Here is a 19,563-nt window from a genome sequence, read left to right on the forward strand (position 1 = left end):
TCGTCGAGAAACAATTCAATAAAACTCTACCTTTATATTAATAATAAATAAATTTTGTTCTATCATTTTATTATGTGGGATAATAAATATGATAGTCCTTATAATTTTATCAAGTTTTGAATTATGTCCTTATTGATTTTTTTCTTTTTATTTAATCCTTATTGTATGCTCCGTTAATAAAGTTAGTCCTTCCGTCTAAAACATTTAAAGATGCCGTTAGTTTGAGCTAAATAAATCATAAGCTCACCTTTTTCCTTAACATAGCATCACCTCCTTTCTCAGCCCTTCCCCCTCTCCCCCCTGTAACATCCCGATTTTTGGGCCTAAAAGTATCAGAAATAGCCTGAATGAGATAGGCTACCAGACCCCTTTTTAGTAGAGGTCTTAAAGATGAGAAAGGAAGTTAAAGCAGTTTTAGGGACTAAACTGCAAAGTGAAAGTTTTAAGAGGCTAAAGGGTAATCAAAGTTAGAGGCTCCAGTAAAGTCTCAAAGGCCTAGAAAGAGAAAAGAGGCTAGATACAGACCAAAGGTTAAGTTAGAAGCCTCAAAGAGATGGTTTTATGAGGTTGAGCCTAAGCATGGGTAAAACCGTAAATTCAGAAAGTTACGACCATCAGGGGTAAAAATGAAAAGTACTTAGAAAATTCTAAGAAAATCTCAGAAAATGGGAAATAATATTCTAAGGCTCTTTTGTGAAGAGAGATGACGAAAATACCCCTGAGGTAACTTAAAAGGAATTTATAAGTTTATGGCTCAATTTGAGATGTAGAGTAGATTTAATTGTTTGAGTCATAACGAAACCTCAGAAAATTATGGTAAAATAGGGATGTATGACCTAAGAGACTATAGAAAATTATAAAATTAGTCTCATCCCCAGAAGACCAGCAAGATGGCTTTAAGAATACTTAAAAGCCAGTTGTGCCGAAAAAGGGCATTTTAAAGAATGATTTTTAAGTGGGGCTACAAGTTGAGTTATGACCTGAGAAAATTCACAGATTTTCTCTAGAATATGAGGAATTTTATGATATTTTTGGATGAATTTTTGGAGCTCTGGATTGAATAAAATACTCTAGTCAAATATTAAATAATTTTGTTTCCTAAATAGGAGACAAAACCAAAGAAAATATCTAAGAGCCATCATGACGATGCTGAGTCAGCATGCTGAGTCATCAAGCGTAATCATGACACCGACGAGTCATCATGCTGAGTCACCAAGCGTAATCATGACACCTACGAGTCATCATGCTGAGTCACCAGAAGATATTTATGGACAGCATAAAAATCAGAACGTAGTACGAGAATATTTTAGACAGTCTTTTGTTTACCCGTTATAGTGAAATCTCTACTGCATGACTCAGTAAGGTCAAGTAGCCTGTCAGCAAAGCTAATTATTTTCATCTATGCTCCTCTAAGATGGCGCCATATGTGTACCTTTTATTGGCCAGAATTTTAAGAAGAAGTTGTCCCAATGGTACAGGGTAAGTCAGGACCCGAAAAGTATCTGATATGGTGCAAGATTGGCTTGATAGGTGGAGAAATAATTAAGAAAATATTTTTACACGAATTTTTCATTTATTTTCTCCCTATTTTAATGCCATAAATAATGAAAGGACATAAAAGTGACAAGTGTACGGTTAGATGAGAAAAAGAAAATATTACGTGTATGTTAGAAACAATCTCACCCAAGAGGGGGGTGAATTGGGTGAGTTACAAAAATTTACAATCAAAAGCGTGTAAGTAATGAATAAAAACAGAGAGTTAGAGTATGGAGAATTTTAACCGCAGAGAGAAGACACAAGATTTATACTGGTTCGGTCTAAACCACGTGACCTACTTCCAGTTCCCAGAACACCTCTGGGTATTTCACTATCTTCCAAGATCGACAGGGCTCTTGGTGCCTCGGTATAGTAATTGAATCGCTCAATCACTCCCCCTTACTCCCGTAAGGATACAACCCCTCTCAAGAGTCCACACTCTTGAGTGTCACTCAAGTTTTAATAAAAGTAGTAATTGGCTCTCTCACAGAGTGAATTTAATGATAAACACTGATGCTCGGTAGTAACGTGAAAACAGAGTATTGAATGCGTAACTAAATGATCGCAGTTGGTAGTTCCGATATTCAATCTCTTCATTAATGCTTCTTCGCGCCTTTTATAGTTGATATCGTTAAGTAGCCGTTAGACGGAAGAGCTTCTAGCCGTTGTGACTTCGTTTGCGTGTTTCGCTGGTTTCAACGGCTCCGCCATTAATGCGTCTGAGCTTCTGACACTGTAGGTCGCAGTCTACTTAATCCCGTTGAAGAGCCGTTTGCACTCGTTTTCATTAATCTGCATATTTTAAGCTTTGAACAAATGAGAGTTTTGTGGTGAGTGCTTTAATCTTGAACATAGAAAGAAAGCTAATTTATCATTCAAAGATTTGTGACGAAATCATTTATCAGTAAGAAGAACAGAAAGTCATTCTGGTTTAGTTTGATCGAAAAGATGATCGATTACTTGATGATAGATCAAGTTATCGATAAACAGAATGAAGACTTTTCGAATTAGATCACCAAAATTATCGATCAAGTGTTGGATCATTGACTCTAAGAATTATCATAGAAAGAGGGGATCGTTCTATGATCGAACAAGTGATCGAACACATGTTTGTTAGAACAGATTATCGATAATTCAAATGTTATTGAAATGAAGCTTCAGTCATTGATGATCGAACATCTTATCGATAAATGTATGATGGATAATGTTATCGATAAAACATAGTTATGTATATATTCAATGAAAGACACAGGCTATCTGAAATGATCGAACAGTTGATCGATCAATGATCATTCGAACAAGTGATCGATAAAGTGAAGAAAGAAAGTTTATTCCTGTAAGGTAAAGGAAATGATTATCGATCACGTTTTGTGAAAACATGAATTTCGGGGAATTGAATGATCGATCATATTATCGAAAAACAGTGATCGATTACTTGATCGAAAAATAGTTCACCATAACTTAATGCGAATAATCAATCCTTAGACTCTTTATCGATCACGTTATGTGAAACCTTATTTAAGCAAACAAGTTAAACTTATCGATAATGTTATCGATAATTTAGTTGTAGCAAAACTAAGTAAGAGTAAATAAGGACATTGATTATCGATCATGTGATCGATAATTTTATGATCAATAAGGTTATCGATCCATCAGTGAATTTGATCACCTGCATTCAGAGAGTTAGAGCATAAAGTTCGAACACGTAATCGATAAACAAATGATCGGAAATATGATCGATAAATTGGTAACAGAACTAATGTGCAGAACAAGTAGATTGTGTTACCTTTTATCGAAGTCGTTATTGATGACTGATTTATCGATAACTTGATCGATAAATACACTTCAGATTTTGGGTCTCTTATCAGTAACTCGATTGTTTACCTGATATTATCGATCAGCTTATCGATAATTTACCATACTCTTATGTGATTTTTACGTTAGCGATTATCAATCACTTTATCGATAAATTACTCATCGAATAGTTCTTCGATCCAAAAAGCCTACTATAGACCTGATTTACACTTGGTCATTTATCTGAAACCTTAGCGATAAATGATTGCTCGATCAGTTGATCGATCAAAATACTTAACCTTGATATTCTGACTTTGTTATCATCAAAACTATAATCCTAACAGTGTACGGCTAGATGGAAGACAAGTGTACGGTCGGATGCAAGACACGTGTGTGGTTGGATTAAAGACATGTGGCTTGATGATGTAAGCATGATGTCATCATGATGAGGTAAGCATGATGTCATGGGACACTTGTCACCGTAAGATCAAAAGAGAAAATGGACGGTCCGGATCGAGCCACGTATTTTTAAGATCAACGGTCCAGATTCAGTCTGCTTTTCTATAAATACCCTCTCCCCTCCCTACCATTTCGTCCAAGCATAAGGAATCCATGGGGAAGCTCAAGCAAAATGATTTCTAGAGAGAGAAAGAAGAGGGAGAAAGAAAGGCCAAGTGGTTCCAAGCCAGATCAAGCTCTAAAATAAGGTATGTGATGGTTATAGCACCTGATTTCATGCCTATTTCAGATTAGTTACTGTGCGTATCTGATTTTGAAATTTTACATGCTTCAAGTACACTCTGTGAGCTTTAAATCCATAGGTAGAACACTTCATTTGGATATGTGTACGATTTATGGTGATTTTTCAAAGTTAGGGTTTGAAATCTGCAAATAGTGTTGAACTTTTGGAAGAGTTTCGCGTTCCGTACAGTTCCGGTACTGTTTGGCGTAGAATTGGTTCCTGAAACTATTTTTCCCTTAAATTTAACTTAAGGAGCTTTCAGTGAGACTTGGAAGCACTCAATTTGGATTTTTCTAGAATTAATTATGAATTTTCAAAGTTGAGCAAAAATTCTGGAAATTCTGCGTGAATAGTACCCGCGAAGCAAAATTTCCAGATTTGGTATTCTTGAATCTACGGCCATCTAAAGTGGTCCTCATTGACAAGAAATGGATCTTAAGGATGGGAAATGATAAGATTTATGTTAGAAAAGTTGGAAAGAAAACCCTAAGACTAAGAGAAAGGGTTGAGGTTCAAGAAAGCTAGTCTTGAACTTTATGTAATCTAGTGGTCCTAATGGATTGTATGATCAATGTGACTATGTTTAGGACCTTTGGAATATCCAAGAGGATGTTTGGTGATGTTGATCGAATGTCCACATGGTTGGAAAGACAAGGGAATCAAAGGAAAAGCAAGGGGAAAGCCATGTTACAAGGTAGTGAACTTACCTATACTGTGTGCTTGATATGTATGCTTGCATGATGTGATTGTGTTGCCATGATGTGACTAAGCTATGATGAAATATTTGCAAAGTTATGTTTGCAAGTTTATGTTATGTTTTGCCTTGGCAATATGTTATGGAAGCATGAAATGCTTTAGCTTACTTTCCATGGCATTCATGTGTTAATGTTATAACATGTCATGCATGTGCATTATGTCTTGCATGCTTATGGGTAGTGTTTGCTACTGAGATTCTCCCGAATCTCACCCCTCCCTAACCAACCATTTAGGTCAATCAATGATGGGCAATAATGGCATGAGAAGCAAGGAGAAGTAAGCGGAGAATTATTCTTGTTAATGGATGAGACTGTTGATAAATGTATAATTCTACTATTTTGTGAACTATGTTATGGATGCCAATGATGCCATGTATTTAATTATAATATTTATGGCATGAATGAAAGTGTATGAGCATGAATGGGAAAGAGTAAGGCCATGTTATGTATGCCAAAGAAATAAAAAGAATTAAAGAGATGTTAAGGGATAAAACGTAAGTCCTGGAGCAGTGAGTTTGTAGCTCTAGTTTGACCTATCAAACGAGTGAGTTAGGTCATAAGATTTGGCAATCAAAGAGATCTAATGTTTCTCTTTAAAATGTGGGGCTAGTTTGCCTGATTCCGATAACCGAGCAGAAAGTTATGTCTTTCCAAAGTTAGGCAAAAATACAGTAAAATCCGAAAATGACCAAATGAACAGTAACTTTTTCAAAGGAAATTGAGCTCGAATTTCAAAGCAATCAGTTCAGAAACTATTTTTCCTCAAAATTTTATCCAAAGAGCTTTTTGTAGAACTTGGAATCACTCAATTTCAATTTTTCTACAATTAGTTATGAATTTTTGAAGTTTGTCACATTTTAAGGTGACAATGAATAGTAACCTGTAAATGAAAATTTTCAAACTTGATTTTTCATCAATTGTAGCCTTCAAAAGTGATTCCAAATGCTTCCGTAAGGAAAGTTAATTGATTTAAACATGAGGCGTTACACCCCCAAAAAAAAAAAAAACTCCACCAGTCTCCTTCATAGCAATACCGTTACCTCTTCACCATTAACCAGAGACCTCGTGCCTTCTCCAAGCTAGAAGCTCTTCGAAAAGAGGTCAAACATGGTGACTGCGTTTTGTTCCACATAAGCCTTCTTTAGGAGCGCCGCTATTACTGTGTTTTTCTCCATCGAGGCTTTGGTTAAAGCAAAATCAAGATCTTGACTTCCATCAATGACACTCTAAAATAATGTCATAAAAAGAAAGTAGCATATAAACATTGGAAAAAAAAAAAAGGATCTTTACATTCTTTTTTAAACAAGAAATTGAAAAAGAGTTGAGTTTGAACTTATTGCGTCTAATGGTATTTTTTGAATAAAAAAACAATGGGTTAGACTGTTAGAGAAAGAAGACCGAAAGAGGAGAAGCTAGCATTCCAATCAACAATTCTGATATTGGGATAATGCATTGTGTCTTTACAAATTTCGATATTTGCTGTGAGGTTGTGTGGCGAAGATAATTTGTTACATGGAAATATGGAGATACAGTAAGGTTGTTTGAATTGATTCATCATTATCTCTCTCATTGAAGTTGCAGACAAGACATGGGAGGTTGGCTTAGCAAGAATGGAGTGAAGCTTGTGCAAGAGAAGGGTGCAAACGATGAAGGTGCAGAGAGAGTACACAGACGATGGGCTTCAGCGAATATCTTGGTCAACTTTAACGGCATCTTCAATTTTTTTTTTTGTACGGAAGGACTAACCTAATAATAAAAATAATAATAAGGACTGAATAAAAAGGCAAAAAATAATAGGGACCTGATTCCAAACTTGATAAAACTATAAAGACTTTCTGATTAATTTTCCCTTTTATTATTAAAAAACGTTTTTCTTATTTTGTATTTTATTAGCAAAGTTGTCATCTTCCTAAAAGTTGCATTGGACTGAAATTCATCATTTGTGAACTAATTAATCAAAACTTTTATAAAACTTGAATCTTTCCACCCGTGCATTCATGGGTGTCAAGAAAAGTCACTTACACTTTCCCAAACAATAAAAATCTTATATTATTTGGTCACAGTTACACATGTTAGAACCTCCAAAAAAAAAAAATCAGATTCCATTAAATACCTAACCAATGAGGACTATATCATTACACTAACACTTTCAAGGAAGATGTTTTGTCTGCTACTGCAAAGCCTAACGTACATGGCTCACAAGTATGAAGCTCAGTAACTCCCAGTTAGCAAAAACAAGCATGGGTCAAACATATCAAAGCACAACCTGTTTGGTATCAACCGGCTTTAGATGAATCTCCAGATAATTGTGGCTGTAAGCTCTTCCTCAAGAATTCAGACATCTTCGCACTGGCAGCACGCCCTCTTTCTAGGCAATGGAGATAATCATCCACTTGAAAGAATTCAGCCAAAAATTTCAATCAGGTCAAGCATTAAAAAGATTAAAACAACAAAATGAAATAGAAAAATAAAATCGTGGGATCATATGTTATAGTCTTCTAAGAGTCATTTACTAGGTGAAAAAGAAACACTTTTTTTTTTTGGGGGGGGGGGGGAGATGGAATCTGAACTCCTAATTTGGATTCCAGCGAAAGTACTTAAAGAACAATGATCATGTCCTGGATCTTAGGAACACGATAAGATTGTCAAATGCATCGTTGGAAGTATAAGCACTGGTCAGAGATGTATTTTTTGATAAAAAGATCAAATTTCATTAAATGGCAAAATGATGACACACGTTGAAGCTCAACCCATGTACATTAGAGGCTGAATGACTAAAGAATAGAACAGAAAACACAGAACAAGAACATAGAAAAATTAAGAACAAAATAAAAACTAAGCAAGAGGTGCTGACTGCTGAAAATCCAAGAAAGAAGCAATGGGCTAGATCCCCATAGGACCATAATAGATGTGATATGGCTCTAACATATCCGAACATGCACAGAGAAGCTCTAATCGAGAAGTTGATTTAAAACTATCTCCATATCGAACCAGATAAAAGCCACAGCAAAGCAAGAGTGTGAGCCAAATGAAGAGGCCACGATCACTTAATCCTCCATGGGATTCAAAAAAGAAGCAAGACAGATACCTGACATAGCACCATGGGTTACAGATGTAATGATTCCATGTTCCATAGGTTCCTTATCCACCTGTAACGATCCTCCCGGTAGAACTGAAACACATGTATTTGGGAAGACTAAATAGGCAAACGCTTTCATTTCTGCCATTAAACATTAAATATCAAATTAGATTTATGTACAAGAGGCATCGACCAAGGAACCCCTGTTTTAAAATTCCGGAGACTGAAAATAAAAGTAGAAACAACTCAGACCACATAATTAGCTACCCAGTAATGACTGTTGTATAGTAAAAAATTATAAGAAGCGAAACTAGAAAAGATTACATTGACTGTGCTTGAGGTTTTCAGTAAACTACATTTTGATTCTTATCCTAAAAAATAAACATGATTCCCTCACTCTAAATTTTGATAACACATATCCTAACAACTTGCAGTGAACATGACTTTCAAAGTGATTCCTGAACGAATTTTAGTATCAACGTATCTCAATCAATTGAAAAAAAATATAGGCACGAGTGAGGGCCATCTGTACGGCAAGTAAGGTAGTGGTGACATCTATTTGCATAATTGGTTTTTCTTTGAGAATGTATTTGGTCAGATTCAAAGAACACCTTTGGGATTTTTTCCCACCAACACCAGTACTTAGAGCAGATACTTTGATTGAATAAAAAAGAGCCAAGAAACAGTCACAAACTTTATGTAAATGAAGACCAGATTCAGGTAACTTAGCTCTAACTAAACATAATGCGCTACTGAGTGAACAATGTTTTAGTCGGAAAAAATGCTACTAACCTCCTCTTCAAGTTTGTTAGGGTCCAGTAGAACATAGCCACCATCAGCCACAGAACAACATATAGCAACTGTAGAGACAAGCATGGGAAAATGAGAAATTCACTATGCTTCAACAGATGAAATTACAACGGTATGCCATAAGTTTTGGTTACCAGCAAGATGCTTCAGTGGGATTCCAGCATCTACAAGGGCAGCACATGCAGCATTTATTGCACACGGAAGAAGCTACTTATTAAGTCAAGAAAAAGCAACAAAAAGTTGTAGATCAGAAACAAATACATTAAACATTCTTCTCCTTTGGATATCAGTTGGATCAAATTGTGTAAATGGATATCTGATGGTTGTCAAATTTTGTCGCTTCAATTCATAGTCAAATAAGGTAGGGTTGACCCCCCAAGAAAGTCACTAATCACCAAACTGAAGCGAATTGTAAGCATTGAACCTCAAGCACAGAAGTCGTAGAAATGATCATAAGCTAGAAGACAAGGCAGAATAGATGAATCCTTCTATTGCTATCCATCTATTTATATACCCAAAAACTTCTTCTCAAGAATTAAAAAGAAAATGGCTAGATGAAAATAAGCCACGATATGAATAAGAATGAGTTTGGCTAAGGAGAACAAATTGCAACCATGCATATATCTGCTAAGCAAAAAGGATCTTCAATAAGAGAACTCAACATTGTCGTGCATGCTGCAAGGGATCCAAAGATGAACTCTGGCATGTTGACAATAATTTCAAAATAGAAATTAAGATTTGCCTCAGTACAAATCAGGAGAAAACAGCAAAAACAGTAATGATGATATTAACAGCTAGAAAATTTGACAGGGAATTAAAACGAGGGTTGGAAAAATCATAAAATCTTTACAATATCTGATAATGAGTTGAAGAGAAGCAGTTCAAACATGAATTAGTACAGGCCACTAAAATTTTAATCGCAACTTGTAAAAGTGAAATATAGCACTAGTTAAAAAATAATAATAATAAAAAAAAATCTATCAAAGTGTGTGACGTAACAATTTAACTGAAATAGTCACCAGCTGCATCATAATGTAATTATATATCGCAGTAGGATACAGCACCATCATCATGGACGACCTGCAGTAGCAACAAATGATATACAATCATGCCATGACACTTCAGATGATACATTATTTATGGATAACTTCAGAATAACATACACATAAAACTTAACAGTTGTTACATAAAAAGGAGGAGGAAACTGGAATAGACTAATGAAGAAGTCAAAAGAGCCAAATTTGTTTCACAGAGATTAATAAGCTCAATACAAACTACTAAATTATCTTCTGTCACCACTCACATGCTAAAATTTTCATCAGAGCTCCCTTGTTTTCCTACTGTAATGTAAGAACAAATTGCATTATTCATTTTAACTTAGGTGCATATATTAAGTAATTGTAAAGGATCAAAATATATTTAGGCAATGCTAAGAGACCAAAACAATTAATAAAAAAGGTTGGGCCCTCTCAAATTTATTGGAAAACCAAGTGTTTGAAATCCAGGTAGATGCTTGTAGCTTTTTCCATAAATATATTCAGAAGTATGTAAGAGAGACAAAACAAAGGGATCCTACTCCCAGGGTTAAAGCAAAACTGACCTGAATTATAACTGAAGTTGTGGTATTTGGATACATGCTTCGAATGCAAATGCTTTCAAGAGATTTCTTTAATATCATCTCAGACTCCCTCTCCAATTTTCCTAAGCCATGAACATATTCATCCATTCACAAAAAATCAGAAGAGATGTGATGACTCATTTGCCTCCACATGGAATATATTGTCAATATAATTCTTTACCAAAAATGATTTATAATAAATTGTACTTCGAAGTTGCAGAAGAAAAATAGGCTTGGCCACGTTAATAACAATACAGTTGTTAAACGAACTTTTTTTTTTTTTGAAAAACAAAATAGCAATTCTCACCAATCTGTCCTGTCTTAGGCTTCCATATAACTTCAATGCAAGCCTTTTCGGGATTTTCAGTCTTCCTAGTCCCAGCTTTGGGTCCATAAACTGCAGCAAGAATCTTGGTCTCCCCTAAGAGATGAAATCAAATCCAAGATAAGATATCTCAAAAACTATAGTGCCGTGGAGGCAGAAGCAATGTTTTTTTACAATGCCTTACTCAAACACAACAGTCATTTCTCATCCAAAATCGATTCATTTACCCCATCTATACTAACCGACGCCTAAACGACCAATACCATAAAAAATATAAATAAAAATAAAAGGCACTTTGAGGACAACCCCAGCATGAAATGTAACTTTGACTTACATCAATGAAAACACTGAACTGAAAGAGTGATATAGCAAAAGGTAAATGTCACCGGAAATAAATGAAAACGGAAGGGGAGGGATAAGTATAAGGGAATAACCTTGAGTCCAGCTTGCAGAGCCATGGGCACGATTAAGGATGCCCCGAGAGCAAGCAAGGGGCCTCAATTGACTAGGCGAACGGCCATCAGGTCTATCAACTTCCATGGAAGACGAAGATGCCTCAAAGTCACACGGCGCGTGGCACCGAAATTTCAGGTGTGAGATAAGGAGGGGAAAAATAAAGGAGAACCTTAAGACTTGAGAGAGCCGCCTGAGACGGAGATGCCGGAAAGCGTCGCAACGGAGTCCTCCACGAACAGCACTGGCGCGGCGGCAATCTTCTACTTGCAGGAGTAGCACAGCGAGCGAAGCAGGATTTATGGGTTTTAGGAAAAGTTAGGAAACCCGTAAATTCAATTCAAATTTTTTTACCAAAAAACACGCAAGAAAAAAGAAGTTTTTTTTGGCCGGGAAAAAAATGAGTTTTTTTTGCCCTTTGAGCTGAGAAGAAAAAAGAGTTTTCTAAATAACAAAAAATAGAGGAAAGAAATTAAAAAAAGTAATTATAAAATTATTTAAATATATTAATTTAGTCCTTCTTTTCTTTTTTCCCCCAACAGTTAGTCCCTTAAAAATTTTATTATCTAAACAATGTATATTTAATTACTTTTTTCTCTCCACAGAATAAAACACTAAATAAAAAATAACTAAAAAATAATTTATTTGAAAACTAAAATTTAAAATGATAAACCAAAAATAAGAATGGTATGTTGTGTGGAAAGTCTTCCCACATTTTTTTTCTTGCCAGAAAAATCTTCCCACATTATGTTTACAGGGGAGAAAAAAAGATATTCCTATGTATTAGTAGTTTGTAGTTCAGATAATACTGGTAGAATTTATATTAGAAACTACCATCATGTTATAATTTACTACTGTAGCAACCAGAAAAATAGCCATGCTGCATCCATCCACCTAATATCTATCATCTTTAAAAGTTAAAAATAATAGAGTTAATGCGCATCCATCAGCCCAAAATATATTCTAGATACATCTAGTACCCCAAAGTATATTCTAGGTGCATCCAGTACTCTGAACTTTTTTTTTGTCTTAATATTAGATGCACCAAAAAATATTTTTAGGTGTTGGATGTACAAAAAAAGAAAGTACTTTAAAATGATGGATGCACCAAAACATATTTACGGTGTTGGATGTAACTAAAAAAATATTGGGAAAATGACAACAAAATACCATCTGAATTTCAAAAAGGCAAATAAGGCACCTGAATAAGCAAAATGACATATAGGGGACTGGGTACCAATCTGGAATTCAGATTTTTGGCCAAAAGACCAAAATGCCTTGTCTGAAAGTGAGAGAAAAGGAGAGAGGAAGGAGAGAGGAAGACGCTGATGAAACACGGGAGGAGAGAGGAGGAAGACGCTGATGAAATCGGGAAGAAGAGAGGAAGGAGAGAGGAAGACGTTAATTTTCGATGGGTTCCCACAGCTTAAAATGTTATTGCCTATCATTTCTCTAAAAAATTTTGGTTCTATCTCTGTTCTTCGTATAAAACCATTTTCAGAGAATGTGAAGCTGTGGGAAAGATGAACCTATGGGAAAGATGAAGCGAAAATCAGAAAACAATGGCAAGCAATTACGTAACGTAACTGCTGTCATATGCCTGCTGGTTTTTGGTAAATCCCACTACGTGAATGGTAAATTTCACTATACATGTAGTTAATTATGAAAGTTAATAGTTCAATGTTTATTGTGACGTACTTCAAATGCACGTTCACTGAATGATTTATTTATGCTTATAAGTTGCCTTTCCGGTGAAAACAGGTTTACAAAACCCATTGAAGAAGTAGTCACTTTCACTATAAAAGTTGTAAATCCCAGTATATGTTTTGTAAAATTCAACGTGAAATTTTATTGGTTTTTAGAAAAAAGTTGCCCATCCCTTGAAAAATGATTGCAAAAGCCATTTAAGAAGTGGTCATTTTCACTATAAAAGTTGTAAATATCACTGTGTGTTTTGTAAAATTCAGCGTGAAATTTTATTGATTTTTAGAAACAAGTTGCTCATTCCTTGAAAAGAGGTTGCAAAACTCATTTAAGAAGTGGTAATTTTCATTACAAAAGTTGTAAATATCATTCTATGTTTTGTAAAATTCAGTATGGAATTTTATTGGTTTTTAGAAACAAGTTGCCCATCCCCTGAAAACTGGTTGCAAAAGCCATTTAAGAAGTGGTCATTTTCACTATAAAAGTTGTAAATTTCACTATACATGTAGTTAATTATGAATTTTACAAAATACATATTGTGATTTACAACTTTTGTAGTGAAAGTGACTACTTTGTTAATGTGTTTTGCAACCTGTTTTCAGGAGATAAACAACTTGTTTGTAAAAACTAATAAAATTTCACGCTAAATTTGACAAAACGTATAGTGGGATTTACAACTTCCGTAGTAAAAATGACCACTTATTCAATGGGTTTTGTAACTTGTTTTCAGGGGATGGGCAGCTTGTTTCTAAAAACTAATAAAATTTCCTACTAAATTTGACAAAACACATAGTGAGATTTACAACTTTCGTAGTGAAATGATCACTTCTTCAATGGGTTTTGTAACATGTTTTCAAGGGATTGGCAACTTGTTTCTAAAAACCAATAAAATTCCACACTGAATTTTACAAAACATAGAGTGATATTTACAACTTTTGTAGTGAAAATGACCACTTCTTAAATGGCTTTTGCAACCAGTTTTCAGGGGATGGGCAACTTGTTTCTAAAAACCAATAAAATTCCATACTGAATTTTACAAAACATAGAGTGATATTTACAACTTTTGTAATGAAAATTACCACTTCTTAAATGAGTTTTGCAACCTCTTTTCAAGGAATGAGCAACTTGTTTCTAAAAATCAATAAAATTTCACGCTGAATTTTACAAAACACACAGTGATATTTACAACTTTTATAGTGAAAATGACCACTTCTTAAATGGCTTTTGCAATCATTTTTCAAGGGATGGGCAACTTGTTTCTAAAAACCAATAAAATTTCACGTTGAATTTTACAAAACATATACTGGGATTTACAACTTTTATAGTGAAAGTGACTACTTCTTCAATGGGTTTTGTAAACCTGTTTTCACCGGAAAGGCAACTTATAAGCATAAATAAATCATTCAGTGAACGTGCATTTGAAGTACGTCACAATAAACATTGAACTATTAACTTTCATAATTAACTACATGTATAGTGAAATTTACCATTCACGTAGTGGGATTTACCAAAAACCAGCAGGCATATGACAGCAGTTACGTTACGTAATTGCTTGCCATTGTTTTCTGATTTTCGCTTCATCTTTCCCATAGGTTCATCTTTCCCACAGCTTCACATTCTCTGAAAATGGTTTTATACGAAGAACAGAGATAGAACCAAAATTTTTTAGAGAAATGATAGGCAATAACATTTTAAGCTGTGGGAACCCATCGAAAATTAACGTCTTCCTCTCTCCTTCCTCTCTTCTTCTCGATTTCATCAGCGTCTTCCTCCTCTCTCCTTCCCGTATTTCATCAACGTCTTCCTCTCTCCTTTCTCTCACTTTCAGACAGGGCATTTTGGTCTTTTGGCCAAAAATCTGAATTCCAGATTGGTACCCAGTCCCCTATATGTCATTTTGTTTATTCAGGTGCCTTATTTGTCTTTTTGAAATTCAGGTGGTATTTTGTTGTTATTTTTCCAAAAATATTTCAGGATGCTAGATGCATCACAAGATATTTAAAAATGTTAAATGTGCCTGAGAAAATACTTCCATGTGTTGGAAGTATCTTGAACCAAAATAATACCATCAATTTTCATTGCCTGACACTTAACCCCTAATCATTAAAATGACCATCTAACGGAATGGATGAGACGTCAAATTATTTAAAATTGCTTGACAGATAATATGTAATTTTTGTTATTTAGTTAATTTACCCCAACTTAAACTCACAATTAAACTTAAGGGTATTTTTGTCATTCTACTCTTAATAATAATCCCTAATTGTCAATCTCCCCTAATCGTCTTGCATAGCGCCTCCCAACTTGCAGCGCTTTTTTCTTCTTCATTCTAAAAATCATCTTCAGAATATAACTCTTCTCACTTGATTCTCATCAACAATATAATACTTCCATAAATTGGTTATGTGCAAAAACTGACGAAGTGTAAATGATTTTCTCCATTATCTTTGTCTCATTGCCCCAAACAAATTTTTCACTGAGTACAATTAAAAGATAGGCAGAGAAGGAAACAACTTCACACAAAAAATATAAAAAGGACAATTTCACAAAAAAAAAAAAACCCACAGTAGCAAATTAATATCGTTCAACTCCCAAAAAATTTCAAAATTTCGGTTCATTCTCTTGGACCAAAATGATTTTTTTGAAATACAAGTGCTTATGTTTCTTATAACTGTGGTGTTGATTGATATTAATTTGTTACTGGGTTTATCGAAATTCTCCCGTGAAAGAAGGATGTGATGTAGATGATTTTTGGAATGGAGATTGGAGCAGATTATTAGACGACGTGGCAAACAAGAAGAACTAAGAGAGGGTGAAAAAGGAAGACGATCAGGAGAGACTATGAATTAGGGATTATTATTGTCAAATCATAAAAATACCATATAATATAATTATGATTTTTGAGTTGGGATAAATTAATAAAATCATAAAAATTACATGTCATTTGCCAAGTAATTTCAAATAATTTGACATGGCATTCATTCTGTTAAATTTAATGACTACTTTAATAGTAAGGAGGTAAATGTCAAACTACGAAAATTGAGAATGTTATTTTTAAACTTTTAAAAATGGGGGAAGAGGATTAAAGTGTTTTTTTTTTGGGGGTTGTAATTTTTTTTTTTGCTACAAAAAATGGGGGGTTATAATTTTGCGAAAAATACAATAATACATAACGATCATCTACAAGTTTTTTCAGGACCATCCATCTACTCTTCCAGTCCTTAATATAAGACATATTTAACTAATTTGATTAAATTAAAGAAATTGGATAAGTTAGTTAATTATAAGAAATATGCCATGTTTTTTTTAAAACACCATAATTATTTTTCTTAATATCCTCTCTCCCTCTTCTACTTCATTATGGTTGAGGAAGTATCCATAGGAGTAATTTAGAAATAATTGATAAATATGATAAATAGGTCTTATATTTAGGATCAAGATTAACTCAACAATTAGGTTCTATATTAAGGACCGGAAGAGTTTCTTTTTTTTTTTTTTGGGAAACCATCAACCAACAATTTTAATTAAATAAGTGAATGATGTATATTTGTTTTCAATTAATATTCATAATTTAATTTAAAAGATTATTTTGAAATTTTTTTTGCCAAAAAATATTTGAAGATTTATGATTTAGGAAAAATTAGGTTGACAAAAAAAAAAATAGATTTAGGTAAAACTTGAACTACAATTGCAGATTAAAATCTTTTTCAATTTTTCTAAAACAAAATCTAAATTAAAAAATATATTGATATAGAATCTATAAAAACAAAACAAAACATTCTCCTCAAGATAGGGATAAGAGAATCGTTGATAATAGTATCAAAGATAATCAAAGTAAAAGAGAAAAAAAAGAATATAGAAAATTTAAGATAAATACCAAAGATTTTAAACCGTTATTTCTGTTATATTACTATTATATCTCATCTTTTAATTGATCTTCTCCAAGTCCAAATTAAATACGAATATATCGCCTACTTACCCTATCCATATATATTATTCGGTAACGCCGATCCAAGTACTGATCTCTCTGAGCTTCACAGTTCTATCTGTGAGTGTGTACTATTAGATTCTTGGTCTTGTGCTTTAACTTGTGTATTCATATCTTCTGTCGATTTTCTGTTTAATGTTTCAGATTAAACCCTAAAAATGGCTAAAGATCAATTGAGGGTTCTTCAAGCTCTTGATGCTGCGAAAACACAATGGTATCACTTTACGACGATTGTGATCGCCGGAATGGGTTTCTTCACCGATTCCTACGATCTGTTCTGCATTTCCATGGTCACAAAGTTACTTGGCCGGATATATTACTACAAAGAAGGCTCTCCTGAACCCGGTTCGCTTCCGTCCAATGTCTCCGCCGCCATAACCGGCGTCGCCTTCTGTGGAACCCTAATCGGCCAACTCTTCTTCGGGTGGCTTGGAGACAGGCTGGGAAGAAAACGAGTCTATGGCATAACCTTAATGCTCATGGTTGTTTGTTCTATAGGATCTGGTCTCTCTCTAGGATCGAACCCTAAAGCTGTTATGGCCACTCTTTGCTTCTTCCGATTCTGGCTCGGCTTCGGCATCGGCGGCGACTATCCTCTCTCCGCCACCATCATGTCGGAGTATTCAAATAAGAAGACTCGTGGGGCTTTCATCGCCGCCGTTTTCGGGATGCAAGGGTTTGGGATTCTTGCCGGCGGCACTGTCGCGATCATCGTCTCTGCAATTTTCAAAGCTTACTTTCCAGAACCACCGTATCAGACGAATCCAGTTTTATCCACAGTTCCAGAATCCGATTATGTCTGGAGATTGATTCTCATGTTCGGTGCTGTCCCAGCGATTTTAACTTACTATTGGCGTATGAAGATGCCTGAAACTGCTAGATACACCGCCTTGGTCGCTAAGAACACGCAGCAAGCAGCTTCTGATATGTCCAAAGTTCTTCAGGTTGAGATTGAAGAAGCAGAAAGTGATCGGAAAGTTACTGAGAATAATTTGAGTGGTAAGAATAACGGCGATAATCAGTTTGGGTTATTCTCGAAGCAGTTTCTTCGTCGTCATGGGCTTCACTTGCTTGGAACCACGACGACGTGGTTTTTTCTGGACATTGCGTTTTACAGTCAGAATCTGTTTCAGAAAGATATATTCAGTGCGATTGGTTGGATTGCTGATGCGAAGACGATGAGCGCCATTGAAGAGGTCTTCAGGATCGCCAGAGCTCAGACGCTTATAGCCATTTGCAGCACTGTGCCGGGATACTGGGTCACAGTGGCTCTTATTGATCGGATCGGAAGGTTCTCGATTCAGATCATCGGCTTCTCCTTCATGACGGTGTTTATGTTTGCACTGGCCATTCCTTACCAACACTGGACCATGCCGGGAAACCAGATATGGTTCGTGGTAATTTACTCGCTGACGTTCTTCTTCTGTAACTTCGGGCCCAACTCTACGACATTCATCGTGCCGGCGGAGATATTTCCGGCGAGGCTGAGGTCTACATGTCATGGAATCTCAGCAGCGGCGGGCAAAGCCGGAGCAATAGTGGGATCGTTTGGTTTTTTGTATGCTTCAAACACCATTGGAGTGAGGAATGCTCTGATAATTCTGGCAGTGATTAACTTGTTAGGGTTGATGTTTACCTTTCTGGTGCCGGAGACCAAGGGAAAATCACTGGAGGAGATTTCCGGTGAAGGAGGTGAGGAAGATGAAGAAGAGGCTGGTGATGTTCCTAGAGACTACAGGATTGAAAATATGGCTTAATCTTGCGTGGGATACTCATCCTTTCGGCTTTAATTTGCTGCTTAATTTCTACATAAAATAGGCATATTTTTAGTTGGGACAAAGCTTGTAAGTTTTAACATAGGACTAGTTTTATAAGATTGCATTTAACCTGTTTGTTTTGGCTTCACTGGACCTGTTAATAGGCGTTCAACATGTTAGTAAACAAATCTTGTTAACCTGCACAACCAAGATGCACCCATCTTGGTTCAACCCATCAACCCGTGAGCTGACCAATATTTGTTTTTGTATTTTTAAAATTTTTAAAAAATATTATATATAATATTCTATTTAAAAATTTTTTGAAAATACCTATATGGTTTATTTGATACTTTCAATCAAATATTTTAAGAAAAATAAATTTTTTTTTTGGGATATTGTATAAGAAAAAATATTAAAAGATACAAAAATTTAAAAAACAAAGGTAAATTATTGTTGATGAGTTGGCAAGCCAACTGACGAACCTACCTTGGTGGGTTTCAACCAACCTACTTTCAAACAATACTTTCTAACCTAACTCATATGAGTCCAACCCATCACAAGTCGCGGATTGCCCGTATTGCCACCCCTAGGCTTCACCTCTTCAAAACTATAAAACCAGAGTCTTAGTGATTTTCATAGTTACATGCACTTAATTTTATATAAGATTGAAGGTATTTTCTCCATTTGCAATTGTTTTTAAGGTGATTGGTTAGATAAGTTTGATTAAGTAATTAGGAAGTTCTATGCTATCACACTCCTTAATATATATATATATATATATATATATGGGAACTAAAAAGTTAGATAAATTACTTAATTACAGTATCTCCTCCCTAAACTAGATTTATAATACTCATCCGGTCCTTAATATAAGATCTAATTGTTGAGTTAATTTTGGTTTTAAATATAAGACCTATTTCTCATATTTCTCAGTTTTTTCTAAATTAAACCTATAGATCTCCCTTAGCTATAATTAAGTAGAAGAGGGAGAGAGGATATTAA

At 34.9% G+C, this 19,563-nt stretch overlaps 2 protein-coding genes across 2 annotated transcripts; one reads left to right on the forward strand and one right to left on the reverse strand.

Annotated features, from left to right (window-relative positions):
* Nucleotides 1-6,877: 6,877 nt before the first annotated feature.
* LOC114736318 (exosome complex exonuclease RRP46 homolog) lies at nt 6,878-11,373 on the reverse strand. Its single transcript, XM_028924109.1, has 8 exons — nt 11,094-11,373; nt 10,642-10,755; nt 10,317-10,417; nt 9,776-9,796; nt 8,851-8,923; nt 8,695-8,766; nt 7,916-8,047; nt 6,878-7,219 (listed from the first exon to the last, which is right to left on the reverse strand). Exons 1-8 carry the CDS (start codon nt 11,197-11,199, stop codon nt 7,104-7,106), a joined length of 735 nt encoding a protein of 244 aa, XP_028779942.1. The 5' UTR covers nt 11,200-11,373; the 3' UTR covers nt 6,878-7,103.
* A 5,589-nt stretch (nt 11,374-16,962) lies between these two features.
* LOC114736328 (probable inorganic phosphate transporter 1-7) lies at nt 16,963-18,561 on the forward strand. The gene has a single exon (XM_028924117.1). It carries the CDS (start codon nt 16,963-16,965, stop codon nt 18,559-18,561), a length of 1,599 nt encoding a protein of 532 aa, XP_028779950.1.
* Nucleotides 18,562-19,563: the final 1,002 nt, after the last annotated feature.

Source organism: Neltuma alba, unplaced genomic scaffold (assembly GCF_004799145.2).
Source record: "Neltuma alba isolate B1F8T4 unplaced genomic scaffold, ASM479914v2 tig00013328_pilon, whole genome shotgun sequence".
Classification (NCBI taxonomy): Eukaryota; Viridiplantae; Streptophyta; class Magnoliopsida; order Fabales; family Fabaceae; genus Neltuma; species Neltuma alba.

Coding starts and splice junctions, on each gene's coding strand:
- LOC114736318 (XM_028924109.1), bottom strand. CDS start 11,199: ATGGAAGTTGATAGACCTGATGGCCGTTCGCCTAGTCAATTGAGGCCC. Junction 10,418..10,641: donor GCCTAAGACAGGACAGATTG/GTGAGAATTGCT, acceptor TTCATGGCTTAG/GAAAATTGGAGAGGGAGTCT. Junction 8,048..8,694: donor CAAACTTGAAGAGGAGGTTA/GTAGCATTTTTT, acceptor GTTTAATGGCAG/AAATGAAAGCGTTTGCCTAT.
- LOC114736328 (XM_028924117.1), top strand. CDS start 16,963: ATGGCTAAAGATCAATTGAGGGTTCTTCAAGCTCTTGATGCTGCGAAA.